The sequence below is a fragment of the Petromyzon marinus genome, chromosome 37 (assembly GCF_048934315.1).
Source record: "Petromyzon marinus isolate PM22_M1 ecotype Great Lakes invasive population chromosome 37, UKy_Petmar_22M1.pri1.0, whole genome shotgun sequence".
Lineage (NCBI taxonomy): Eukaryota > Metazoa > Chordata > Hyperoartia > Petromyzontiformes > Petromyzontidae > Petromyzon > Petromyzon marinus.
In genome coordinates, this window is record NC_133703.1 from 20,970,151 (window position 1) to 20,997,624 (window position 27,474).

General features: G+C 52.0%; 1 protein-coding gene across 6 annotated transcripts in view; it reads left to right on the forward strand.

Annotated features, from left to right (window-relative positions):
- The first annotated feature begins 316 nt into the window (after positions 1-316).
- TMEM94 (transmembrane protein 94) overlaps positions 317-27,474 on the forward strand; it is a 41,125-nt gene continuing 13,967 nt past the window's right edge. Inside the window, exons 1-24 of one of the 6 annotated variants that reach the window (XM_032967176.2) lie at positions 317-1,006; positions 4,144-4,278; positions 4,742-4,861; positions 5,463-5,590; positions 6,645-6,781; positions 7,345-7,556; positions 8,001-8,152; positions 9,025-9,127; positions 9,752-9,838; positions 10,378-10,494; positions 11,656-11,712; positions 14,164-14,268; positions 14,916-15,215; positions 15,806-16,105; positions 16,368-16,755; positions 17,558-17,737; positions 18,736-18,838; positions 19,582-19,880; positions 20,616-20,797; positions 21,629-21,767; positions 21,903-22,006; positions 23,038-23,137; positions 23,408-23,516; positions 25,912-26,104. In XM_032967176.2, coding sequence (XP_032823067.1) covers positions 4,252-4,278; positions 4,742-4,861; positions 5,463-5,590; positions 6,645-6,781; positions 7,345-7,556; positions 8,001-8,152; positions 9,025-9,127; positions 9,752-9,838; positions 10,378-10,494; positions 11,656-11,712; positions 14,164-14,268; positions 14,916-15,215; positions 15,806-16,105; positions 16,368-16,755; positions 17,558-17,737; positions 18,736-18,838; positions 19,582-19,880; positions 20,616-20,797; positions 21,629-21,767; positions 21,903-22,006; positions 23,038-23,137; positions 23,408-23,516; positions 25,912-26,104 — 3,642 coding nt within the window. In that variant the 5' untranslated portion in view covers positions 317-1,006; positions 4,144-4,251. The remainder of the gene's footprint in view (positions 1,007-4,143; positions 4,279-4,741; positions 4,862-5,462; positions 5,591-6,644; positions 6,782-7,344; positions 7,557-8,000; positions 8,153-9,024; positions 9,128-9,751; positions 9,839-10,377; positions 10,495-11,655; positions 11,713-14,163; positions 14,269-14,915; positions 15,216-15,805; positions 16,106-16,367; positions 16,756-17,557; positions 17,738-18,735; positions 18,839-19,581; positions 19,881-20,615; positions 20,798-21,628; positions 21,768-21,902; positions 22,007-23,037; positions 23,138-23,407; positions 23,517-25,911; positions 26,105-27,474) is intronic. The other 5 variants (XM_032967181.2, XM_032967179.2, XM_032967178.2 and 2 more) reach the window with 5 other exon arrangements.

Here is a 27,474-nt window from a genome sequence, read left to right on the forward strand (position 1 = left end):
GTTAAAAAATAATTTTAAACCTATCTAAGTGACATTACCGAAAGACTCAAAGAATATAAATGCATTTTTTAAAAAAAAATCAATCATAATCGCAATCATGTATCTTCCAGAAGATAGAAGATTGAATAAAACGCAAAGGAAGAGATCTTACGGAATGGGAAGAGAATTAGCGGAGCCGGCCAATCACGGCCGCGCTTATTCTCCCTTGGGGACGGCGCGCCGCGGGCCAATCAGAACGCGCCTTTGAATTTCGGAAACTACGGTGGCCACGGCGGTCGAGCCGTCAGCCAGAGGGAGGGAGATAGTGGGGTGGGTGGATGGGGGTGGGGGCCCGTTTCGCGTTTGGTTATTCGGCGTGACCGACCGCATTCAGGCTTAGCGGCGAGTTTCATAATAATCGCCTCTTCAGAAGTAGCAGCGCCGTTTGCAAGATCGTTCACTCTCGAGCCTCGCTATCCGCTTCATTAGCTGGGTGAATCTCGCGCGCAGGAGGTCCTTCCTCCCCCCCCCCGCCGTGGTAAAGTCAACGTCGATCGCGTCAATGTCTTTTTACAGGCAAGCGTCCAGCCTCCGTCTTAACACCATGCACGTACAGTGCCCTGTATTCGTGTAAACGCGCGCGAACAGCCGGGTTGAACGGGAGTTTAATTAAAATTGCGCGTATCATTTGATCACAACGAAACGTTTGTTCGATCGCCTAGCTGGTCGGTGCTTGGACGTCGGCGTTTAAAGCGAGCTTACGTGCGCAACGCTTTAGGCTTTGCTGTACTGTATCTACCTGTGAGGTGGAGCGGTGGCGCTGTGGTTAGCGCACCGCGCTCCGAATCGTGGCTGGGATCTCCCGGCCACGGCTATCATCAGTGGCGAGTGATATCTGAACCGGTCCTGTGCACCCCACCACCACCACCACTCACCTCCCGCCGCCACCTTCAGCCAACCTGCAGTGACCAGCGTGGTGAAGTATGGTCAAATCGCCTACGTGACAAAGTCGCCTGCAACGGCGTAGGTGAAGAGAGAGAGAGAGGCGTTAACCTGTCGATGGCTTGGCAAAGCGTTGTTATATTATTGCAAATACTCTACAGCGTTGATAGTAGTAGTTAGTGGTGGTGTTAGATGGGATCGGAGTCATCGATTGGCCGAGACCGATTGTGGATTAATCGATACTATTCGATGAGTATCGATTGAAAAGTTGATGTACAACTTGTAGAGACCGGGATAATTGGGGTGGAGAGACTTCCCGGGTGTGTGGGATGTCCGGCAAACATTCAACCAAATCAAAACATTCAACAATTACTTGACTTCAGTAATTGCACTTACAATTCATTAAAACCTAACCGCTTGTAATTCACATTTCGTTGCTCGATAACCAAAATATTGGATGCGATTGGTGCAGAGATGGAAATGTGTACATTAACTGGATGTGTAATCTTGATTTGAAGCTTTCGTGACTGCAGGGATTCATATTCTTGGTTCTTTCGGTAAAGTCGCGTAGAAGGGAAACAATAAAATAATAAAAATATAAAACAATAACATTCTCACGACGTTTCGACTGCAACACAAGCGATCATCATTTTCTTGCTGTGGTTTTCACACCTGATGATGATTGCTTTTGTTGCAGTCGAAACGTCGAGATAATTTTATTGTTTTATATTTTTTATTATTTTATTCTTTCCCGTCTACGCGACTTTAGTGAAAGAACCAAGAATATTCTTTGTTTTTTTTTTCCGCGGTTATGTCTCCTCTCTCTCGTAAATCTAGCTCTTCTGTACCTGATGATGATTGCTTGTGTTGCAATCGAAACGTCGTACACTATTATGTTATTTTATTATTTCTACGTGACTTTACTAAAAAAAACAAAGAATAATTCCTGCAGTCACGAAAGCTCCAAATTCAAGTTTCAACCAAGAATATATACGTATACAGCTTTGGGCATAAGAGTCTCACGCTTATACTTCCTAGTGGTTGACAAGCGCAATATGCATCTCCTGCACGTGGTTTGTCATAGACCTTTTGGGGGGGGAAGACCTGGGCAGGGGTCGGCATCCTGAGGCTCTGCAACCTCATGGGGTGCCTCTTTAAGGACCGCTCCGTGACCCACTACCGCAAAGCTGTCAACCCATACGGGTTAACCCTGCTGTATTCTTGTACAGGGGAATTGAGTTTTCACCCTTGGTGATGGGACTTTGTAGGATGAACGTTGAGATTTATAAGTGCACGGGGTGACCAATAACGTCTGAATTGGTCTGCAATAAGGTAGGGCACTGATAAGGAGGTTGACAGGAATGCCACCGTGTCTCGTATTCACGACACAGTGCATTGCGGCCTCTTGAAATATTGAGATTTTGTTTACCATATTCGAAAGAAAATGACTTGCTGTTTTCGTTACCGAACCCCTGGGGTAGACCGATGCTTGCGGATTAATTGCGAAATGTAGTCCAGTCAGCAGTGCTTTGGATCTTCAAAAATACCTATTACACTTTATATATTGTTTATACTTCAGGTGACCTGACCGGCTTACCATGCATTATGGCTTACTCGAGACCAGCTTTGAGAGGTTTTTACTGTACGACTAATTGATTAATCGACATGGGAATAATGCACTAATCTATACAGGTGTAATTGATTAATCACGAATGCATTGAGACAAAGGTAGATAGTCCGTCGATGCTCTTTAATTAATGGGTTTAACCGTTGAATAAAAATACCCAATTTGATCAATAGAGACTGCAGCAATCGATGAATCAATACTTAATTGTTTGATTGTGTACGTGACTTGAACATTTTGGTCAATGTATGTACTGTATGTTTAACTTCTTTCGTACCGTACGTAGCCAACCGTGCTAATTGAAGGTGCACTGGGTAAGAACTTGAGAACCCCTGATGAAGACTGCACAGGCTCTGTTGATACATTCGACTTTGGCGACGCGGGGATGACGTTTGGATTCCCCTCCTTCGTGCAACCACGCAGAGAGAGAATTTGAGACGAATTTGTTGAAAGGTGAATCAAAAAGTTGCCATGATAATTGGACCAGAGCGTGGACAGTGGGGAATGTTGTGCTTTTACGCAAATACCTTACATGGGAAATGGGTTTCAAAGTTCAACTCGCTCTCAAAGTCTGCTGTGTCCAAGGCTGTTGAGTCACGTGGAACCAAAAAGTTACATTATTAATCATTTTATTTACTGACTCCCAAGTTTCCAGTTGGCAACGCCGAATGGAAACATTTGCAGCGCTTATTGTTGTGGCACATACAGGGCAAGCAAACGCCCTCATGTTTTTTAATTACACTAACCATGCATGCATACACACACACACGCTTGTAAGCGCTACTCGTGAAACGATGACGCATCCAATCGACGATCAAAATCGATTCTTGCAATCGCAAGGCATGCATCAAATTGTTTATATTGGAGTATATAAAATGTAGATTTATGCAAATTATATCAAAGTGATATGCAAAGATATACTTTGCATATCATATGCAAAGGTTACTTTGCATATCAATGAGAAACGGGATTGTCAAACACGACAAAAATAACTGATTCTCTTTGGTTCTATTCGGTAAAGTCACGTAGGTAAAAAATAAAACAACAAAAATCACGACGTTTCGGCCACAACACAAGTAGCCTTCTTCAGGTGAAGGAACAGAACTGTCGGGACGACAGAGCTTCAATGAACGCTGCTAAGATTCGTAGCGTCTTTTAAGCTGGGTGAGAGAAGTGAGGCACCTTGACAAAGGAGTTTACATATCAAACAGGAGAATTTAGCATTGAAATAGCTGAGGGATTAGCTTGTGACTGGTCACAGAAATAGCTATGTTAAAGTCAAAGTTTACACATCCACAGAGGCACCTAGTACATGGACGCCAAAGGGGCTGCACTACCCAACTATCATACAGTAAAGTAAAAAAAAACTGATTCTTGAATGGGATCATGACCCTCAATTGTGACCATTCGTCAAATTCCTTTCGGTGTGAATCAATACGTGCCTAGTAAACTTAATTGCAAATTTAATTGCAATGGGAAAGAAACCCATTCACGACTGCCCATTGGGTGTATTTTTAATTGTGGGCACAAGCAAATTGTTTACGTGACGTGCCGTCGCACGTGTTGGTTTGTGATCGACCGTTAATTTTTGTTGTCAGCCGCCAGCTTCGCTGAGTGTGCACCGAGACGCGAGGCTGGTGCATGGCGCGGGGGTGCCGTGCCACCCTGGAGCGCCAGCGCGGACAACGGTCGGCGCTGTGACGGCGATGGCAGCGTCCCCAAAGAGCAAGCAGGTTCGTTGAGCTTGTTCGCTTGCTCGCTTGCTCACTTGTCTGCTCGGCTACAGAGAAATCTTCATTGCATGGTAGTCATCAAACCTGTGTATTTTAATTCTCAGAGCTGGCATTTTCATAAAATTAAGCAAAAAAATCTAATTTAATGTGGTTATATTTTTGGTTTGATGCGCAGTCGTTGCTGAGAACCTGTTTGAATCATTAGCGACTGAAACCCAAATTCAAATGCAGGATCCTCAACTGTGCTGGCTCAGTGCTCTTACCCCGAGCCACGCAGTCACTTCTGGAGAAGCGTTGAAGCCATGATCATGCCGTGTCCGCATACAGACTCTCCGCAACTGTGACCGACACGTACGACGACGCGCGTGACGATTTGGTGACGGCGGTTTTCGTTTCTTCCGTACTCCGTCTCCGCTTTCCCCTGGCCCCCCCCCCCCCCCCCCCCCGGTGCCACCGCTGCCAGGGGAGCGAGGGCACGGAGAGGTTGGGTCTCACCACCGTGGAAGCCCTCGGTATCCTCAAGCAGCAGCTGGAGAAGGTCCTCGCCGACCACCAGCGGCAGCAGGAGGACCGACCTCGCTCGGTGAGGAGGCCCCCCCCCCTCGCTCGCGTCGTTAACATCTCGCTACTGTGGTGCCCTCGGTGTTAACTCCCACACCTGGTCGTGGGTTCGATCCCGACCCTGACGCCTGTTGTATATTTGGAGTTTGCATGTCTCTCTCCCCGCGGTCACGTGGATTTTTCTCCAGGCCCTCCGGTTTTTCCCTCCACGTTTAGAAACATGCGTTTAGAGTATTTGGCTGCTATAACTGTCCATATGATCATCCACTTCGTTGAGCTTTCATTTGTGGCCAGGTAGCTTCTGAAAATAGCTATATAGCTCAGTGGACCTTACCTCGTAAAATAGAACTAGTTCAGTTTATAGTTTTGGTTTCTGGCCGAGTCCTGTCCCATCTCTCTATCTCAACTACCTTTTCTCATTCGGAGGTTGGTGGTAGCTCTGATCTGCGTTTCCGCGGAACGTCTGTTGGTAAGGATTCCACTTCGGTATTTTTGTCCGCATATTTCCTTATTTTTCCCTTGCACAAGGGCCCGTCGCATCACCTTGTGGCCCTCACTGGGGCTTTAGTGTGAACCTACATCTCCTCTCGTCTTGTCCCGTCTCGTCCCTTGCTCCGGTATAGCTGGCATGGCAGAGGAGTTTCTTGCACCACGGAAACCGCTGGTCGTGCTTCCATCTGCTCGGCGCTCTGCTCATGCTGCTGGCGGGCATGCTGCTTCTCTGCTGCCATGGGGGACAGCCCAAGGGCAGGTGAGACACCCCCCCCCCCACACACCTCCCGCCCCCCACCACCCATTGTGCTGGCAATGAAGAAGGGATTGTGTGGCAGATATAACTGTCTGCTCAAGGACTGGGCTCGAACCATCAAGTTTTGGTTTTGTCCGTGAGAGTTTATATTTTGTTTGGGCTGCAGCGGTCAGAGTGCGGCGGGATTCAGGGACAGTTTTCTGGGTGCTTAATAGGCAATTAATCATTCACCCTCTCTCCTACGGCAGATTAACGTTCGCCGAATGACAGCGGAAGATATATTTTTAAGTCTCGGAGATAGCATTTAGCCAAGTTAAGTGAAAGAAAATTTAATACGATGGATCTTCTGTGAAATTATTGGTGACTGAACTTAGACCGTGAGTTCAACCACCTCTAGAGATACCTTAAAATTAATGTAATGAACACAGTGTGACCAGACTGCAATGCGCATTAAATATGCTATTCGCATGATTTTGAGTTTCTTAAATTACTATTTACATCACATTACATTAGACCTATTTTTTTGGTCTTTCGGTAAAGTCACGTAGATAGGTTCAAAGAAAATAACAAAAAAGTACTAGTTTTTTTGTTATTTTTAGTTTTTTCTTTGAACCTATCTATGTGAGTATACCGAAAGACCCAAAGAATATGAATTCCTGCAGTCACGAAAGCTTTCAGTCAAGATTTACATTAGACCATCAACTTTTTGTGTTTAGTTAGTTGTCCTTCCCCTTACACCTCCGATTACCATGATTGGCTACATACGGTACGAAAGATGTTCAACATGCATACATACGTACATACAACGAGCTACCCTTGAGAACCTAGTTTAATGACAGGCAGCTAAAACCTGGATTTGAACCCAAAATCTCAGGAAGTGTCGGCTCGTGTGTATGACATAGCAATATCTCCACCTGAGTCACGCATGTCACTTCTACCGCGTGAGATTTTTATTTTTATTTTTAGATATCACGGCAGAAACGGCTCGTGCCGCTTGTGGGCCTCGCATCCGTTGTGAAGCGGCCGCCGAGTGAGCGCGTTGTCACGTGCGTTGCAGCGAGGGTGCGGAGCTGGTGAATGGGCTGGCGTTGCTGGCGCTGCTGGGAGTCAACCTCTACGTGATGGGGCGGCAGGCGCGGCTCAAGGACACGGAGATCCCGCGCCGACTGCGCTCGCTGCTCGACGGCATTGGCGGTCGGTGCTCGTTCGCTCGTTTGCTTGTTAACGTGCACACTCGCTCATTTAATCACTCATGGTAACATACTGTTTTTAGATCGTGGGTATAATTGTAGGCGCCGCCATCTCCCTCTCTCCTCCTCTCTCCGTCTCGCCCCTTGCTCCGTCTTTCCCTTCTCTCCAACTTTACCCTCTCTCCCCTCTATCTCTGCCCTCTCTCCGTCTCTCCCCTCTCTCCGTCTCTCCCCTGTCTCCGTCTCTCCCCTCTCTCCGTCTCTCCCCTCTCTTCGTCTCTCCCCTCTCTCCGTCTCTCCCCTCTGTCTCTCCTCTCTCTCTGTCTCTCCTCTCTCTCTGTCTCTCCCCTCTCTCCGTCTCTCCCCTCTCTCCGTCTCCCCCCTCTCTCCCCTCTCTCCGTCTCTCCCCTCTGTCTCTCCTCTCTCTCTGTCTCTCCCTTCTCTCCGTCTCTGCCCTCTCTCTCTCTGCCCTCTCTCTGGCTCTTTTCGACTTCCCCCTCTCTCCCCTCTCTCCCCTCTCTCCCCTCTCTCCCTTCTCTTCCTTCTCTCCCATTCTCTCCTGCGTAGACACGCTGCGTGAGTGCGGCGATGGCCGCACGACCCCCTGGGAGAAGTTGGCCTACCCGGACCTGCTGATGCCGCACTCGAAAGCCATTGCACTGCAATGGGCGTACCGTGATGGTGCGCTCATCAACCTCCCGCTCAGCCTCCTCGTCGAGGGCGACGTCATCTCGCTACGGCCCGGCCAGGACGCCCCCGTGCACCTGCGCGGAATCAAGGCCAGCGCTTCTCTCTGTCTCAGTTAGCGACTAAAAAAACTTGGCGCGCTGTGTTTACTACCATCCGTGTAAGGATTTACTCCAGCTCCCCCCCCACGGACCCCAGTGATTCGAAGAATTGTTTACGATTCAGCGGTCGTGATTTGATTCCTCATCGTTCATTTCTTTTGCATCTTGTTTGCGTAATTTCTTTTTTGTTCTATCTCTGTACAGTTCCGTTCACTTCGTTAAACTAAATGTTCCCATTAGCGTGTAATTTGCATGACATTTCAACTAAATGTAAAGATAAATCTTCCCGCTAACGATTTAACGCACATATCGTGAGCCGAAGAATATATTTTAACCCTTTTCCATTCCAATGACGGAACGGAATTGGAAGAAAGACCTTGTGTCCGCCGCCGCGTATTCACCGTGCGTCGCCGTGTGGTCTCCTCGTGCGAGCAGGACGAGGAGCACCTGCTGCTGGCGCCGGGCGACCTCTTCCTGCGGCCCTCGCCGCTGGCGTCGCCCGTGCCGTGTGACCGCGGCCGCCCCCACGCGCCGCAAAAACCGCGGCAGTTCCGTGTGACGCGCACACCCGTGCTGGAGAGCGTCAGGTGAGAGCGAGTGTGAGTGTGTGTGCGTGTGTAACGGTTAGCACGCTGCACTACGAACCCAGTGACCCGAGTTCGATACCTGCTCGCGGCCAACACCAGTGACGATTATCTGAACCGGTTGGCTTGGCATGAAATGGTGTGTAAACAACACCACTGGGGCGTGGTGTTGGCCACCCACCCCCTCGTGTGCCCTCGCGCCCTTCATAGGTGCTCGCTAATAGCACTTGCCTCAAAAGTATGTTAAGGCTATAAGGGGAACATTTGTCTGAGTGTGCGAGTGTTCCATGTGATGCATATGCCCATGCTGGAGAACATGAAGCTCGACACACGGCATCTTGAGACACGTCCATCATACAGGGTGCAGTGGATGCGAGATGCTGCTGATACAATTCGATTAGAAAAGAACAAAAATGTTTCGATTTAAAGCTTTCGTGACTCCAGCGCTGTCCTCCAGACAGTCTCGTCCCTTCACCTGATGAAGGCCACTTGTGTTGTGGCCGAAACGTCGTGAGAATTTTATTGTGTTATTTTATTTTATTAATTTGTTATTTTATTCTCATTCTACGTGACTTTACCGAAAGAACCAAAGAAGATGAAAATAAAAATCTGTTTTAATTGTAGTACATTGTAGCACCTCCAGTGTCTGCGCGGGGCCATGTGAGCTAGTGATCTACTTCAAATACAATTCAGTAATATTGGATTCTTACACACATCATTCCATGCATGTATCGTGAGCGTAAGAATCAATTTCAGTCGATGCACTGTTTCATCGCTGCACCCGTTCCCCACCCCCCCCAGTTGTCAGTAACATTTTTCCGTGTTTTTTTTTTCTCATCTTCACCGTCCTCGCCGTCGTTGTTTGGTGGTGGCAGGAAGTGCCTGGAGGGTGGCACGGGCCGCCCCGTCAGCGTGCTGGACAACGAGTGCTTCGCCGCCCGCACGCTGCTCCACCGATTCGTCGTGCCCGCCACGCTGGTGCGACGCACACGCAACCGCTTGCTCGCTCGCGCGCACGCATGCACAACCACGTGTGCGCAGCCGCACGCACAGCCGGTGGAAGACCGTGCAACGCGACCACCAACGCAGCTGCAACGAGTTACATCAACAAACAATAATAAAAACACGATATAAGAGCAAGATAGAGAAAACGTAAGCAAGTCGCTAAAATAAACAAACATGAATAAAGTTGTACTAATTGCACCGGTGCATACATTTCTGCTGATTTGTAAACACCAACTGCAAGCTTGGGGCGAAGCAGAAAAACAACAATGAATACAGTCCCAAAACACACACAGTCCCTCAGTTACATTGCACATTAAAGTAACTATCGATACACGGGTCAGATTAAAAGTTACAAATCACATTGGCAAATGTGGCTGTATATCCGATAAGCACGGTTGGCTACTTACGGTGCGAAATAAATTCAACATACATACGTATCTACGCCTACAACACCTGGCAAGCCCCAGTGGTCACCTCTCCGAGTGCTCGCCAGGTTCCACCCTGCCTAGCTTCCGAGACCCAGCGGTCAATTATCACGTATGTTAAAGCCCGGCCAATTCAAGCGATTGAAGGATGTCCTCGCTTCCTTGTTCACAGCTTCTCCTGCTCGTCACCAACGCTCTGCGGTTTATCCTGAAGGCGCCCGGCATTGGAAGTCCTGTTTACACGTTCATACAACTGCAGGTACACCCCGCAGCCCATCACCATAGCCCAGCGGTCCTCCCCCCAAATCAAGACCACTGGCCGCCGCATCTCTTCCCCCCTATTTGCCTGAAAGATTTTCTGACGAACGTTAAGAATCTATGTTGGGTAATATCTAAAAATAAACGAGAGAGGAGAGAGAGCACGGCGGAAAACCGGGACGTCCCATCGCAACGGCTTCACCCGATTCCTCACGAGAGTGCTGCTTCAGAAACAGTAATATTCACTGACCTGGCTACAAGTAATAGCTCAACAAAGTGGCTTGTCACGTGGAAATTTATAGCAGCCAAATAATCTAAATAATCTCAATGCACGTTTCTAAATGTGGAGAGGGAAAGACCGAAGGACCCGGAGAAAACAAAATCCACACGACCACGGGGAGAGACATGGAAACTCCAAATATACAGCAGGCGTCACCGCCAGCTCCTGCTGTAAACCGGCACGGTGGAGACGCATCGTGCCCCGCCAATGTCGCACGCTCTGCCGCCCGGCTACCTGTTGCTCCCCGGTTGCTCGTGCAGGTGAACGGCGTCCTGCCGCTGTTGCCGCTCATCTTCCCGGGGCTCTGGGTGCTGGTGAACGCGTACGGTGAGGCCAAGGTGCTCGCGCAGTTCAGCAAGGCGCCCCCCACGCCCTTGGTACGTTCGCGCCTTTGCACTCTCGCCGAGAAACCCACCCTGCTTTTTGTGTCTGGGGAGGAACGGCGGGGGGGGGAGGCTGGCTGGTGAGGGCTGAGCACCCCCATAGACCCCCCCCACCACCGTACTGTTAACTCAACCCCCCTTTCTAAATTTGTAGAGTCAGGTCAAAAAATGTCGCTGCGATGTCTGACACCAGCGCCGATTTTTCTACGATGGTCCCCAACCTGGCGAACGCTCGTGAAAACCGCCTGCCGATAGTTTTAGCGGCCGTCGCCGGGAGATCGAATCGAACCGGAGAACTTCGCATCGCAAGTCTGGTCACGTGCTGCTGGTGTCCGCTAATTAAGCCGAATAAAGCAAAACACGCCGCTTATCATTTACGTGCGTCAGGCAAGACAGCGCACCATGAGCTTGTCAATCGCCGCTTCGCTGGATGTGGCTTTGTGGGGACCCCACGGTGTTCACAGACAGCTCTCCGTTAAACTAATAACTTACCCGTTATTGGTTTAACGCCGCCACTGATGAGACCGGTCCAGGGCACTGTGTCGTGATTATTTTTGTATTTTTTTATTTTACTTACATTTTTTCATGTTGCGGTAAACACGCAAGCCCGGGACAACACGTCGGTAGTTTCAGGATAGGGGGACTGAAAAAACGCAGGGGGGAGAACTTTCGGCGCTTCAGATCCATACCTAAGTGGGAGGTGGGAGGCTCGATGTCCCCAACTTGTGGGATCTTCCGTCCAGGAAGGTGGGGGGAGTGAGGGCTTTTATATATATGGAGCGGGGGGAGGTTGGGGCCAGGAAGAGGTAACCAATATTCTAAGGGGAGAGCGGGTGCAGGGAGGGAGGAGGGGGGTGGAGTGCGTCGTGATTCTTGAGCAAACTCTGCTGGGTCACGCGTCGATGGTCTGTGAAAAGTCATTTTCTAAATTGAAAACTCATTCCTTTAGAATTGCTTTTTTGTGCTTAGTTTGTTGTCCTTCCCACCCCCCCCCCCCCGCCGCACCTCCGGTTGGCTACGTACGGTGCGAAAGAAGTTCTACATGCTTACACACCTCGTCACGCCCTCCCCGTCGATCTCTCCGTGACGTTTGTGATCGTCGCTGTGTAGTGCTTTTGCCTCGCCCTCTGATTCCTCCCTGTGTTTCGCTTGTAGCTCGCTAAGTTCTCTGAGGACACTATAAGCAGCTACACTGAAGTGGTGTCCTCTAAGGTACACGTACCCCCGCGCCCCCCCCCCCACCCCCTTCTGCTTGCATCGTCATCCTCTCCCCATTGAGCCATCTGCTTTGCCGTAACCCCCCCCCACCATCACACCCCCCGCCCTCGTTTTAACCTTGTAGATGCATACCTAAGCGGCATGACCCGGGACCGTCCAACGTACATGGGAAGCTTCGTCAACAATACGGAAAAGTTTTAACTCAAAATAATTATGAGCATCGGTGTGGAGATCATGAGTCTGGTTTATCATTAAAACCGGGATGTGGAAAAGCCCAAGCAAAATTGATACCAATTTATTTATTTGTGTATGATTAGTCAAAAAATGTTGCTCGCATTTCAACATTCCAGTATTTCGAACACACCAAATCAATTTACATATATGCCCACGTGACTAGCGCCGTCTGATGGTGGCGAAGGGTTATAGTTAAGAAAAATGTATTATACCAGCACAAAATAACCCAAAATAAACTTAATTATCGATCGTGATAGCCTCCGGATGGAATCGTTTCACAAAACTGTCAGCCAACGCTGCAGTGACCTCGCCGCAGCGACAGATTTGAAAGCACCGGCGGTCGTGCCACTGAAACTCTTGCGAGTTACATCCTTTGGATTGCATTTTCCATTCGACGCAAGCAGCAATGTCACTTCACGGGATTGCACGCGTCCGTGTGCCCTTTTAAATGCTTGCAGCCGTTTCAGTTTCACCTTGGTGATCCGCGCGCATTCGGCGGCGTTTTCTGCGCCCACCGCGACGGGCCCCCGCAGTGGCGATAATTGAAACGTACGCGCGAAACCGAGGGAGGCATTCTTCCGATTGATCACAGTCAGAATCTTTTATTTAGATTGGAATAATCCGGTGAGCTACGAAGCATCTTTTTCACGGATGTCCGGATCGATGAATCGGTTGGCCGTGTGCGGCCTAGCGAGATGGGTCGAATCGGCGTAGGCGGCTGTTCCGCCGCCCGGCTCGGCGAGGCTGCGCCGCGGGCAGTCGGTGCGCGACGCTCATCGCCGAACGGCAATTTCCACCGACGATGCCGGCATGAACCGGCGCTTTCACGTGCTCCGTTTGTCCCCCTGCAGTCATTCATTTCGTCATCTTTAAAAAGTAACAATTAAAATATTTAGCTCTTTCTTACGCGCATGTATGTGTGTGTGTTTTGCTCCATGCATGCATGTTGTTTAACTTCAGTTGCACGGGTTTGGGAACGCTGATGAGTGTTTCTTCGTGTTTTAACCTCTACAAAACTCCTCGTTTCCGTCATCCTTCCCACTGCCTTGTTCAATTGTGCAATGGGCAATGTCGCCGTAACGGAATTACAACCTAAAAACTATTTGAAACTTTTTTTTATATTTTACCAGATAATGCCCACTGAGCCTATATAGCTGATTTTCAGAAGCGACCTGGCCACAAAAGATAGCGCAATGAAGTGGCGTTGTCATGTGGACATCAATATCAGGACCCGGAGAAAATTCCACGCGACCACGATGGAGACGGAGCGTGCCAACTCCAAATAAACAGGCGTCAGGGTCGGGATCGAATCCACGAGCTCCTGTCAATACCAGGCGAGGTAGTCAACATCTCGCTACCACAGCGGCGTCCCAGATAAGTCACGGTATTTAACGTTCAAAGCATCATTGGCGCTTTAATAGCTTGGCGTGATGCATAAAACCGCCTCGTTCATCGGCAGTGGCAGTACGCGCATGCTTTTGTAATTCAGTTACCGCCGATTTCCCCTACGGGCATAGCACCAGGCTAACGTTTCAGGCAGGGGCGTATCGACGCATCGGTTCAATGATTTGACGTCGATTCTTAAAGCTCGCTACATACATATACGTGCGTCGAAAACGCGAGTACAGGAGTTAATGCATTTTGTGTTCCTGAAAATTACATACAAACCGTACGTCTTGTGTTACATTTAATTCCAAAGGAGTGAAGGAAACTGCGTGACAAAGGAGGCGGATATGATGAGAAACAATACAAACGAAACGGCGGAAATGAGACAATGCCGAAAACGTTAACCTAATGAATTGGCCTTTTTATTCAATACCTGGTGCGGTGTAAAAGCATCGGCTCTGGGGAGACAAAGGCAGCTGGGGGGACCCCACCCTCTTGTGCGCCATGCTAACAGCACTCGCCTCTGCCCACGGTCTGTTAAAGCAGCGGCACAGTGGTGCGGTTGGCATGGGCGCTGGTGCAGGTACTTGGAGGGGGGGGCACCTCCAGGCGCACGGTTCCCCGACACACTTGCGCCGCCTGTGCACTCGATAGCCACACCGCCGTGTGAAACGTTACACGGTGATCCGTGTGGTTCTGCCAGGTGTCCGCGTGCGTTACCCCGCTCGCTCGCTCGCTCGCTCGCTCGCTCGATCCTCCACCCCTGGTGCCTGAGTCCGTGCCTCCCCCCCACCTCCCTGTCTGCACCACCCCCCCCCCCCACAGGAAATGTGCCTGTGCGAGTGGAGCCATTTCATCCGCGTCCTCCGCGGACGCTCGCCGGCGCTGTGCCAGACCGGCAGCCTCCTGCACAACCTGGGCTCCGTCACGGTGCGTTGGCGTGCGTGCGTGTGCGTGCGCCTGTCCGTTTAGTTCTTTGTCCGTCTGTTTTGTCGCTCTGTACGTTTGCTCATTCGTATAATCTCTGTCCTGTGGCCTTTTGTGTACGTCTGTGTGTCTGTCAACTCTCCGGTATGTCCATCGGTCTGTTTGTGTCATGGGGAGCGATAGTGTAGCGGTTAGCGCGCTGCACTATGAAGCCGGTGACCCGAGTGCTATTCCCGCTCAAAGCTAACACCAGTGACAATTATCCGAACAGGTTCTGGGCCTCCTTTAGGTCGACTGGCCCTGAAATTAGTGCCTGGTGCGGTGTGTAAACATCCTGTCTACTCACCTCCTTGTGTGCCGTGCCGGCCTTCATAGGTGCTGCTCGCTTACAGCACTTGCCCCTACAGTCTGTGAAGGCTACACGGGGGATCTTTGTCTGTCTGACTGTTCAGCTGTTCATCTATTGCTGCTATTGTTGCTGCTACTGTTGCTGCTACTGCCGCTGTTGCTGCTGTTGCCGCCGCTGCCACTGCTGCTGCCATTCCTGCTACTGCTCCTGCTGCCACTGCTGCTGCCACTGCATCTGGCGCTGCTGCTACTGCCACTGCTGCCGCTGCTGCTGCTGCTGCTGCCACTTTCTGGCCACGCAGGTGCTGTGCTGCGTGGACAAGCAGGGCGTCCTCTCCTGGGCAAACCCCAGCCCCGAGAAGGTGGTCTTCTTCAGCAGCCAGCCCGGCCCAGAGCCTGGCTACGACGATGACGACGAAGACGAAGAAGAAAAGGACGACGAAGATGATGACGAGGAAATGGGAGACGAGGAGCGTGGGGACGAGGTGGACGAGGTGGAGGAGGTGGACGAGGTGGCGGACGCCCGGAGGAGGAAGGCGGGCAGAACGGCGGTGTCGTCGTCGTCGAGCTCCGTGCGGCTCCTGGAGGCCGAGTGGGCTGAGGTGAGAGGAGCACGATGCCATCCACGGTCGCGCTGGTCAGCGTGTCCGTGTGTTGGTGAAGGGGAGTGGGCGTTGGGGGGGTGCTGGTGGGTACGGACATCACTTACCACTGATGTGAAACAGCCGTGGCCGTGAGAATGGAACTCGTGTTGCCTGGGCTTTCGTCGCGCAGTGTGCGAATCGCTGCACCACCGTTCCACCGAGTGTGTGCTTATGTTGAACTTATCGGAAGGAAGAGCGTTCCTGACGGCCGCAGAAGCGCATCTGAAAGTGCGCGATGCAGTGACCGTCTTTGTTCGATGATTGAGCCAAAAGCCGCTAGTGTGAGGATGGCTGGAGTTTGCGTGATGGTTTATGCTCCCTGACGAGATCAGCAAGGTATTGTGGTTAATTTGTGACAGGCACTTTGTGTGTAAATGAGTCCGACCTTTTCATGTGTTCGTGGAACCAGTGCTATAAAGCTGTATATGAATTGCTTCCTTGCCTTCTGCCATCATTCTGATATCACGTGCGCTTAACTCGGGAGCCTCAAACAACATAAGCAACATACGGGTGTCTTTCTGACGTTCCATTCCCCGCTCCTCCCTAAGCAGTTACGCGAGACGCAGTCCCTCCTCCCACCGAGCGCCGACATCGAGCGCGGCCTGGACCAACCTCCCCGCCCGCTCGAAGGAGGTCGAAAGTCATGTGCCGCTCCTAGTGCCACCACCACCGCCACCAGCAGTGCCAACGCCGCCACCTTCACCGTCGGCTCAAGCCCTCGGTGCTGCCCGCCAGCGACCCCCGGGGCCAAACCGGCGGGGGCGTCCGTCGTCAGCTTCTGCCAGTGCGTGGAGGGCGGCGCCGGCGAGCCGGAGAAGGAGCGGCGCAGGGACGGCCTAGAGGTCGAGGTGAGTGGGTTCACCTCTGGGTGTATGCTCTGGGGGGAGGTGGGGGTGGTGGGTGACGGTGGTGAAGTATTGTCAAAGATTTCTGTTCCGAACACGACGTTGAGAGGCCTTCCATTTCTTTAGAACTGATTTTTGTGTTTAGTTTTCTGTCCTTCCCCCGCACCTCCGATTAGTTCGGTTTTCTACGTACGGTGCGAAAGAAGTTCAACACTCATACAGACATACAACTTATAAAGCGTGGCCGCTCCCCCCGGCCGCGCAGGCCATCGCTGAGCTGGCGGAAGAAGAGGAGGAGGAGGAGGAAGCGGTGACGGCGACGGGGGCGGAACGTCAGGGCGACGGCGGGGACGACGTGGACGGGGAGACGGACGACTTCGTGTGCGACTACCGCCTTGAGGTGCTGAGCCTGTCGCAAGACCAGCAGAATCCGGCGAGCGTCCAGTTCGACGACGCGCGCTGGCCGCTGCACGCCACCTCGCTCAAGCCGCTGGGCCTCAACGTGCTGCTCACGGCGTGCAACGCGCCGCTCGCCCCGCGCACGCTGCGCCTGTGCGACCACCTGGCGCAGGCGGCTCGCGCCGGCAGGGCCGCCTCGTCCTGCCTGCCCACGCGGCCGCCCTGGGGGCTCTGCGAGCTGCCTCGCATCATAGGTTCGACTCCGCGATAGGGGTCAAGCAGGGAAGGCGGCGGGGGTGATGTAGTGGTTTGGGTTGCGGGGTTGGGGGGGGTCTGTGATTGGAGGCTTGCGTTGTCTACTTTATTTTAGTTTTCATGATATTTCAATAGGAGTCCAGCATAGAGCACAAACCGTGACGTGGGCAGCGGGTACAGAAACTCCGCAGACCTTAGTCCCGAACGCTGTGCCCCTGAGTTTAAAGAAGGGGGTTGGGGAGAGCGGGCTTGCTGCCCTTGCGGTGTGTCTTGATTTGTTGGTGTTGGATTTGGGTGCAGTACGATTGATTGGGCGGGTGGGATTGGTGAGAGTATTAATGATGAATGAGTGGCTGAGTGGATTGATGAGTGTATTAAGACTAAAGGAGGTATAGAGTGCATGAATGAGTCAACAAGAATATTGGTGGTTGAATGGAGGAGTATAAAGGAGGAAGTTAATGAGTGTATTAATAACAGAGTGCGAATGACCGAGTGGCTGAATGTAAGATTGCATTAAAGACCGAATGAATGATGGAAGCAGCTTGAGTGTGTGATTGTTTGAGCGACGCAGCGAATTGGCGAGTGAATGAACGAGCGGCTCGCCGGATGTGCGACTTTGTCAACGAATTGGCGGCCGATCAAAACTTAACTCATTATCGACTGACCATGCGAACGAACCAACCAACGAGCGAACGAGCGAGCGGGCGGCTGAACGTAAGGTCGCGCTCGACGGCCGAGCTTGAATGTGGACGGAGCCGCGCGGGCGGGCAGGTGGCTGAGCGTGTTTTGTCCGCGACGCAGGCTTCACGCCCGGAGCCAAAGACGTTTTCTCGGTCGAGAGCTACTTGGCGCTCTTCCAGCTGCCGAGCGGCGAGCACCTCCCCTCGGGGCGCGACCGCGCGCGCCGCCTCTCCGCCGTCGTCAAGCGCCGCCTCCCCATCGGACACCTCGTCTCTCTCCTCGTCAAGGACCTCAATTCTGGTGAGAGGAACCGGCGGGTGGGAGGGGGGAAGGGCAGGGTGTGATGGGGGGGACGGGGAGGATGGGGCAGAAGCGATTTGGAGGCATTTGCGGTGCGTCTTGATTTGTTGCCGTTGGATTTCAGATGCGCTTCTGCGGCCGTCTGGAACGCTTTTCCTCCCGATATTACGAAGCCACTGAGAGCTATGCAACTTTTAAATAATGTAGATTGACAAACTAATTTCTGTAGAACTGATTTTTAAGTTTAGTTGTCCTTCCGCTGCACCTCCGATGAACACGTTTGACTACGTACAGTGCAAAAGAAGTTCAACATACATACATATAGTATGAATTATTGGGTGGGTGGGTTTGGTGACAGTATTAATGACTAAATGAATTAGTGGATGAGTGTGTGTGTTAATACCGAAGGAGTTATATAGTGCATGAATGAATGAATGAGTAAATTGCCCAACAGTATCCTGATCTGTTCCCCTCTCTCTAACAGTGGCCTACTGTCTAACGAATTCTTCCACCATGTTTCACTGTCTCGCACTCTGGCCCCCTCTCAACACCGTGTCACGTGCCCCACGCTAAGCCTCCCTGTCTCACACTGCGCTCTGCCTTCTCCCAAAGTCTCCCACCACCTCCCACCATCTATCGCCATCTCTCGACATATTCAAATATCTCCCAGCACAGCCCCACCGCACCCAGAAGCATCTGCTGACTCGACAAAACTATTTTTTATCTTACCAGGTAAGGCCTGCTGAGCTATATAGCCTTTTTGAGAAGTGACCTGACCACAAATAATAGCGCAACGAAGTGGCTTATGGTGTGTAAATTTATTGCAGCCAAATCCCCTGAACAGCGGCGGTCGCGCGTTATTATTGTCGGCCCCGTGCTTTCGCCCATCTTTCACCACGGTCGGCGAAATTTCACTTCCGGGAAAAAACGAAAACTCGAAATCCCTGCCGCGGTTTTTTTAAATCGAAACGATTCTCCCACCATCTCGGCACCCACAGGTGACCTGCAGCTGCTGTCCCACGGCACGGCCGACGTGGTGCTGGATGCCTGCACGGACTTCTGGGATGGGTTCGACATCTACCCGCTGTCTGCCTCCGACAGGTGACGTCCCTCCTGTGCTCCTGCCGTCTCCTGCGCTCGCGAACACGCAAAGACAGAGATCCCCCTTATAGCCCTAACAGACTGTTTGGGCAAGTACTGTTTGCGAGTAGCACCTGTAAATGCTGGCACGGCACGCACGGGGGGTGGGTGGGGGGGGTGTGACCAACACCACGCCCAGTTGCCTTCGTCTCCCCAGTAGAAGTGTTTACACACTACACGAGGTACTCATTTCAGGCATACAAATACAAAAGACACAGACATGCGGTCACAATCACACACAGCCTTGTTGTGACAATCGCACACGCAGAGGCTTGCGGTGAGGATTGTGATGAGGTTTAGTTGGCACCAGACCAGAATTAGTGTGGCTTGGCTATGTAGAAGTGCGTGGGGCTTGTTGCTCACCATGTGTCATGGTTGAGCCTCACAAAAATGTAGTAGCCCTATCTTATACTTGGGCACGTGCTTGTGTTCGCCGTTTGGCGTGCGTGTGTTCGTTGGGCGTGTGTGTGCTCGTGTGTCTGCTGTTTGGTGTGCGTTGTGTGTGTTATGCGTGCGTTTGGCGTGCGTGTGTACAGTGTGCGTGCATTCGCCGTTTGGCGTGCTCGTGCATTGTTGCGCACGCACGTGTTGTGCGTGCGCCGTGTTTACTGTTTTGCGTGTGCATTGTGCGTGCACCGTGTTCACCGTTTGCCGTGTGTGTTGGGTGTCTCGCGCTCGACACGCGTACCCGCGTCCGCGCACAGGAAGAAGGTCCTCGATTTCTACCAGCGCACCTGCCTCTCGGGATACTGCGTTGCCTTCGCCTACAAGCCCATGCACGGGCCGCTCGCGCCCGAGCTGGACAGGCGCTGCGTCGAGCTTCCCCCGGGTCACGACCCCTTCGGGGCCATCGCGGCCTCCGCCAACGCCGCCACCGCCGTGGCCGCCCTCTCGGCCCCCGCTGGGCCGGCCGAGAACCTGGGGGGCACTCGCCACGCCGACACCCCCGGCCACACGCCCGTCAAGACGAGCGGCGCTCGCAAGAACAGCTGGAGCTCGGACGGTGAGACCGTCGGCTCACTTTTATGACACGCTTTCCAACTCGGGGTGCGACCGTGGTGAGATGTTAACTACCTCGCCTGGTATGCAGGAGGTCGTGGGCCCGACCTTTACGATGCCTGTATAGTTGGAGTTTGCATGTTCTCTCCGTGGTAACATGAATTTGTCTCCAGGTCCTAGAAACATGATTTTAGGTTCTTTGGCTGCTATAAATGTCCACATAAGCCACTTCGTTGGGCTATAATTTGTGGCCAGGTCACTTCTGAAAAAGAGCTTTATAACTCAGGGGGCCTTACCTGCTCAAATTAAATAGTTTATTCGTCTAAATCGTTAATGCATTAGCCCAGTCTGCCTGCAACGGGGGAGTTACGGTAACGACTGTAAGGACGATGTTGCTCGCGACTTACCATATAGAATAACTGCCCACATTCATTAAACTGTTTTCCTAAATTTGAAGCTTTCGTGACTGCAAGGATCCATACTCTTTGGTTCTATTCGGTAAAGTCACGTGACTTTACCGAATAGAACCAAAGAGTATGTTTTCCTAAACTCGGCGGAGAAATGTATTTATTAATTTATTGCCTCTGTACCGATAAACTTATTTTATTTTAGTTTTTCTTCCGGTACGTGTATATCATCGGAACGGCAAAGGGGTCAAGAGTCTTTGCGCGCTAGGCGAATCCACGTCTTGTCGTTACCGTGTTGCTCGCCACCGTCGCCGCTCGCTGGCGCGCGGCAGAGGGCATAGGCGAGGGCGCGGAGAGAGGCGAGGGCGTGCAGGCGCTGTCGGGGCAGATCTTCATGGGGCTCGTGTCGGCGCAGTACCAGGCGCGCCTCGACATCGTGCGCCTCGTCGACGGTCTGGACAGCGCCTGCATCCGCTTCGTCTACTTCTCCATGGAGGACGAGCTCCGTAGCAAGGTCCGCCGCCGCTAGCGCTGGCGCTCACGCAGCAGCAGCAGCAGCAGCAGCTGCAGCAGAAGCGCCGGCCACAACACTGATGACACTGATTCCAGCCTGAGTCTTAACACCAGCTGCAGCATTAACGCATAAGAGGTTTTTTGGGTTAGATCGCGTAAATATAAATGTGTCGTTAATCCCGCCACCACCCGCCACCACCGATTAGTAAGGTTTGTCACGTGGATTTGCTCTCCAACACACCGGTGTCCTGTACTAGTAACGAATTGGCATGTTCTGTTTACGTGTTAAACCTTACTTATTGGCTAAGCATGGGAGATGGAGTGGCCAAATCGGCTCGTATGCAGGAGCTGGCTAGATGAAAACATTGCGGGAGATGGCGGTGGGGTGGGGAGGCTTTCATCCAGTGGTGTGCTGACCGTGGATGATGTTGATGATGACCATTACTTACTCATTACATTGCGCAATTTCAGATGCGCTTCTGCGGCCGTCTGGAATGCTCTTCCGATATTAGGAAGCCACTGGAGCTACGCACTTTTAAATCATCTAGATTGAAAACTTATTTGTTTTTTGTGTTTCGTTTGTTGTTTTTCCCCCGCACCTCCGATTAGCACAGTTGGCTACCTACGGTGCGAAAGAAGTTCAACATGCATACCTACACACTCAGCCTTGACAAATACTGCACGGAGTGCCGGTCAGCGGTGAAGCATTTCCTACGCTCCCCGTCGGAGCTGTTTGGTTGCGATGGCACCGAGTCGGGCGTTGTCAGCGCGGGTGTTTGGACTGCGGTGAACGATGCCGTCAGTGCGTGCGCGTGTGCGCGTGCGAATGCAGGTGTTTGCGGAGAAGATGGGCCTGGAGTCCGGCTGGAACTGCCACATCTCGCTGCAGTCCAGCGGCTACGACCTGGGCACGGACGCCCCCCCGCACAGCCCCAGCCAGGCCAGCTCGCTGCACGACCATGCCCAGCAAGGTGATGCCGCCGCCACCGCGCCCGCCATCGCCTCCCTCTACCCCGCCACCCCTACCCCCACCTCGCCGCTGCTCACCCCGGGAAATCGTGCGATGGCGACATTGACCCCTGACCTGTGACCCCGTGCGGATGCAGAAAGGGAGGTGCAGATGTTGCTGGAGGAGGAGACGCACTCGGACGTCGTGAGCTACCCTCCCACGGACAGTGACGCGCCCAGCATCCTCGAGTACTCCAACCGGGTCCGCCATGCACGCACAAAGACAAAGATCCCCCGTATAGCCTTCATAGACTGTTGGGGCAAGTGCTGTTAGTGACCACCTATGAAGGCCGGCACGGCACATCAGGGGGTGGGTGACCAACACCATGCCCCCTTGCATGCCGTGCCGGCCCAGCGGTGATGTTTAAACACTGCACTAGATACTCATTTGAGTTAGTCGACTTTGGTTAGGAAGCCCAGGACCGGTTTGGATAATCATCACTGGTGTTGGCTGTGAGAGGAAATCGAATTCGGGCTGCCGGATTCATAGTGCAGTGCACGAATTGCTACATTACTGCTCCCCATGCATGCAAATATGCGTGCACGCACACAATGACAAAGATCTCCCCTATAGCCTGAACAGATTGTTGGGACAGGTGCTTTTAGCATATGCATGTGTACACACGTACACACACATATGCGCACACGCACACACACTCTCACACAGTTCCACATCTAACGCGCTTGCAACAATAGCATATATTTGAAACTAAGTGGCGGTGACGTCACTAGACTATTGTGTCAGTTTAGGTGCTCATACAGGCCACTTGAAGGCTTTCTGACAGGAGGTCACCAGAGAAACCCAGGTGAGTTGACTAGCAGATGCACCATCTGTTCTCCATACTGTGCAAACTTACGTGTTTTATCCGCCTGGCGCTCCGTTGGTCATTCTGAGCGTCGCTCCTCTGCTCTCCGTTGTTGCTGAAGGGCGGCTGCCTCCCAACTTCCCAAAAGCATCCTTCACGAGCCTCAGCCACATCTTATACCTCAGCAAGTCCAATCGGCTTCAAACAATGCGATACCACGCGAGTCCATCTGCTCTGTAGCCAATACTCCACGCCCATTTAGCCCCCTCTGTCTGGCCAAACAAAAGTCGACAACTAAAGGAAAGGCTTTAAACCTGCGCAACAGCCGTAGGATCTAGCAGAAGGAAGTCACGGTGTAGTGTGGTGACATCAGCAGCATTGACCCTGATGACCTCTTGACCTGCGTTCTTGATCTCGTTTGGCACAGGCGAAACTTCCTCGAGGCATCGAGAACGTGCGGCCGCACCTCGAGAACATTGACAACGTCCCGCTCCTCGTGCCACTCTTCACGGACTGCACGCCCGACAGTGAGACACTGAGACATGACCCTGAGCTAGTACTCACCCCTAGCCCGACATTGAGATGCTGAGACATGGACCTTAGCTAGCCCTCGTGTGTTAACATCGCCACTAGGGAGACAAAGGCAGCCAGGCGTGGGACTGGCCACCCACCCCCTCGTGTGCCATGCCGGCTTTCATAGCTGCTCGCTAACAGCACTTGCTCCGACAGTCTGTTGAAGGCCAGACGGGAGTAGACGTTCATTGTTTGTGTGTGTTTTTCGACGCGCGCGTCTCCAGCGATGTGCGAGATGGTGGCGGTGATGCAGGAGCACGGCGAGGTCGTCTGCTGCCTCGGCAGCTCCGCCAACGTTCGCAACGGACGCGTGTTCTTGCAGAGCAACGTCAGGTGGGCACGCGCGCCCTTGTACATACACGCACACCTTTGCATATACACACACACGCTCATGCATGCGCACACATGCTTATGCATACGTGTAGTGAGTCCAACTGAGTCGCAGACGTTATTTTTTAGAGGCAACAGCTCACCAAACCCCGCTAGGGCTGGTACTACACCCATCTACGGGGTGTACGCGATGATGGTGCATCGCACGCCGTGCTATAGTAAAGCCGGCATCACACAGGTCAACCCACCCAGTGCTGTCCGCGACGTAGGAACATCGCACGCCACGACCCTCCCGGGCCGGCACCATACAGTGACATCCCTGATGTCACTATATATGTACACACGCACACGCTATGTACAGTGAGGGAAAAAAGTATTTGATCCCCTGCTGATTTTGTACGTTTGCCCACTGACAAATAAATGATCCGTCTATCATTTTAATGGTAGGTTTATTTGAACAGTGAGAGACAGAATAACAGCAACAAAAAATGTATTTGCATTTTAATGAGGGAAATAAGTATTTGACCCCCCTCTCAATCAGAAAGATTTCTGGCTCCCTGGTGTCTTTTACACAGGTAACGAGCTGAGATTAGGAACACACTCTTAAAGGGAGTGCTCCTAATCTCAGCTTGTTATCTGTATAAAAGACACCTGTCCACAGAAGCAATCAATCAATCAGATTCCAAACTCTCCACCATGGCGAAGACCAAAGAGCTCTCCAAGGATGTCAGGGACAAGATTGTAGACCTACACAAGGCTGGAATGGGCTACAAGACCATTGCCAAGCAGCTTGGTGAGAAGGTGACAACAGTTGGTGCGATTATTCGCAAATGGAAGAAACACAAAATAACTGTCAATCTCCCTCGGCCTGGGGCTCCATGCAAGATCTCATCTCGTGGAGTTGCAATGATCATGAAAACGGTGAGGAATCAGCCCAGAACTACACGGGAGGATCTTGTCAATGATCTCAAGGCAGCTGGGACCATAGTCACCAAGAAAACAATTGGTAACACACTACGCCGTGAAGGACTGAAATCCTGCAGCGCCCGCAAGGTCCCCCTGCTCAAGAAAGCACATATACATGCCCGTCTGAAGTTTGCCAATGAACATCTGAATGATTCAGAGGACAACTGGGTGAAAGTGTTGTGGTCAGATGAGACCAAAATGTAGCTCTTTGGCATCAACTCAACTCGCCGTGTTTGGAGGAGGAGGAATGCTGCCTATGACCCCAAGAACACCATCCCCACCGTCAAACATGTAGGTGGAAACATGCTTTGGGGGTGTTTTTCTACTAGGGGGACAGGACAACTTCACCCCATCAAAGGGACGATGGACGGGACCATGTACCGTCAAATCTTGGGTGAGAACCTCCTTCCCTCAGCCAGGGCATTGAAAATGGGTCGTGGATGGGTATTCCAGAATGACAATGACCCAAAACACACGGCCAAGGCAACAAAGGAGTGGTTCAAGAAGAAGCACATTAAGGTCCTGGAGTGGCTTAGCCAGTCTCCAGACCTTAATCCCATAGAAAATCTGTGGAGGGAGCTGAAGGTTCGAGTTGCCAAACGTCAGCCTCAAAACCTTAATGACTTGGAGAAGATCAGCAAAGAGGAGTGGGACAAAATCCCTCCTGAGATGTGTGCAAACTTGGTGGCCAACTACAAGAAACATCTGACCTCTGTGATTGCCAACAAGGGTTTTGCCACCAAGTACTAAGTCATGTTTTGCAGAGGGGTCAAATACTTATTTCCCTCATTAAAATGCACATAAATTTATAACATTTTTGACATGTGTTTTTCTGGATTTTTTTGTTGTTATTCTGTCTCTCACTGTTTAAATAAACCTACCATTAAACTTATAGACTGATCATTTATTTATCAGTGGGCAAACGTACAAAATCAGCAGGGTAATCAAATACTTTTTTCCCTCACTACATATGCATCCTGATTCAAAGACAAAGATCCCCCTTATAGCCTTAACAGACTGCTGGGACAAGTGCTCTTAGCGAGTAGCACCTATCAAGGTAGGCATGGCACAGGAGGGGATGGATGGCCTGCACCACGCCCAACCGCATTTGTCTCGCTAGTGGTAATCTTTACACACCGCACCAGGTACTCATTTGAGGCTGAGTCAACCTAGGGGAGGCCCAGGACCGGTTCAGATAATCGTCACTGGTGATGGCCGTGAAAGGAAATCAAACTCGGGTCGCCGGGTTCGTAGCGCAGTGCGCTAACCGCTGCACTACCGCTCCCCACTGCGGACACACACACACACACACAAATGCGCACTTGCGCTCGGCGCACCTGTCTTACGAACAATACAAAACCACCCGAACCGCGCCGCTTAACCCTGGACGCCGGCGTCGGTGGTGACGCCGTCGGCGGTGTCGTCGGCGCAGCATCGCGGTGGACCCTCTGTACCCGTCACGGTGCACGTGGGAGCGGTTCGGCTTCGCGCCGAGCGGCATGCCGGCCGACACGGAGGCGCAGGGCGGGGGGCCGCTACGACTGTCGGGCCAGCTCAACGGGCTGCCCTGCTCCGTGGCCTTCCACCACGAGGAGAACCTCAGCATCATCAAGCTCATCAAGCAGGCGAGAGGACGAGACGCACGCATACATATGTCGTACAAGGACCAAGATCCCCCGTGTAGCCTTAACAGACTGTAGGGGCAAAGTGATGTTAGCGAGCACCTATAAAAGCCGGCAAGGCACACGAGGGGGGGATGGGTGGCCAGCACCACGCCCGGCCGCATTTATCTGACTCGGGGCGATGTTTACACACCGCACCAGGTACTCATTTAAGGCTGAGTCGACCTAGCATAGGTTCAAGACTGGTTCAGATAATCGTCACTGGTGTTGGTGGCCGTGAGCGAGAATCGAACTTGGGTTTGCCCGGTTTGATAGCGCGGCACGCTCACCGCTGCGCCACCGCTCCCCACACACGCACTCGCGCACACGTGCATGCACGTACAAGAATTCACCAAAGACATAAACCCCCTCCCACGAACCGTGAACTTTCGCAAAGCAAGTTTCCGCTGGGCCACGCCGCCGCACCGACCTTGGCATATTCGTCTCGAATACTGTGGCCGTAAAATAAAAAGCAAGTATACAATAGACGACGTTTCGGGCGATGGCTCTTCTTTGCAGCACGTAGAGAGAGACGCCAGATTGCTCGGGTGCCCTCAGCCTAGGGTCACCGCCCGTCCGGATTTGGCCAGGACAGTCTGGGAAACAGCCATTGTGTCCGCGTAGCAAGATTGACAGCGGCACAATGTCTAATTTTAGACGTCCATCCAGTCACTGTGTGCGTCCGGAGCTGGGAAGTCTTGCTTTGCCGGACAAACAAGAACAGCGGCTATTGTTATCTGCAGGGAAATTTAACACCCATTGTTTATCCAAGAAAGCCTCTGAGTTTCGAGGCTCTTTTTTTTTTTCAAATCAAATCTCTTTTTCACAGATGTCCAGTCGGGTCCTGCCACACGGGGGTGTCTGACCAACTCCGCGAGCGAGCGTTTTGGACGCGTGTGGGAGGCAGGGGCGGAGCCACAGGGGGGGCTGGGGGGGCTCAGCCCCCCCTGAAATTTTGGGAAAGTCGGTAATCGGGATAACCGGATATCCGGCTGCTGCAAAATGCTGGCTGCCACCTTGTGTGCTGCCCTGCAGGCTGCCACCTTGTGCTGCCCTGCAGGCTGCTTGAGCGGCAGCCTTTCGAACTTATCGAACTTATTAGCCACATCAGCGGCTCCGACCTATTAATAAACTCCGCGTTCAAATCCAAAAAATTAGTTTTATACATTTGTGGCGCCCATTGGAAAACATTTCACTGGATATCTCAGAATATTGAAGTCAGCCCCCCCCAAAGTCAAAATCCTGGCTCCCCCCTGGTGAAAAAAAAAAAAGCTTCATAGCTCATCGGATTCCTCCAGTCTCAATACAGATTCTAAACTGGTAGTACCTGGGGG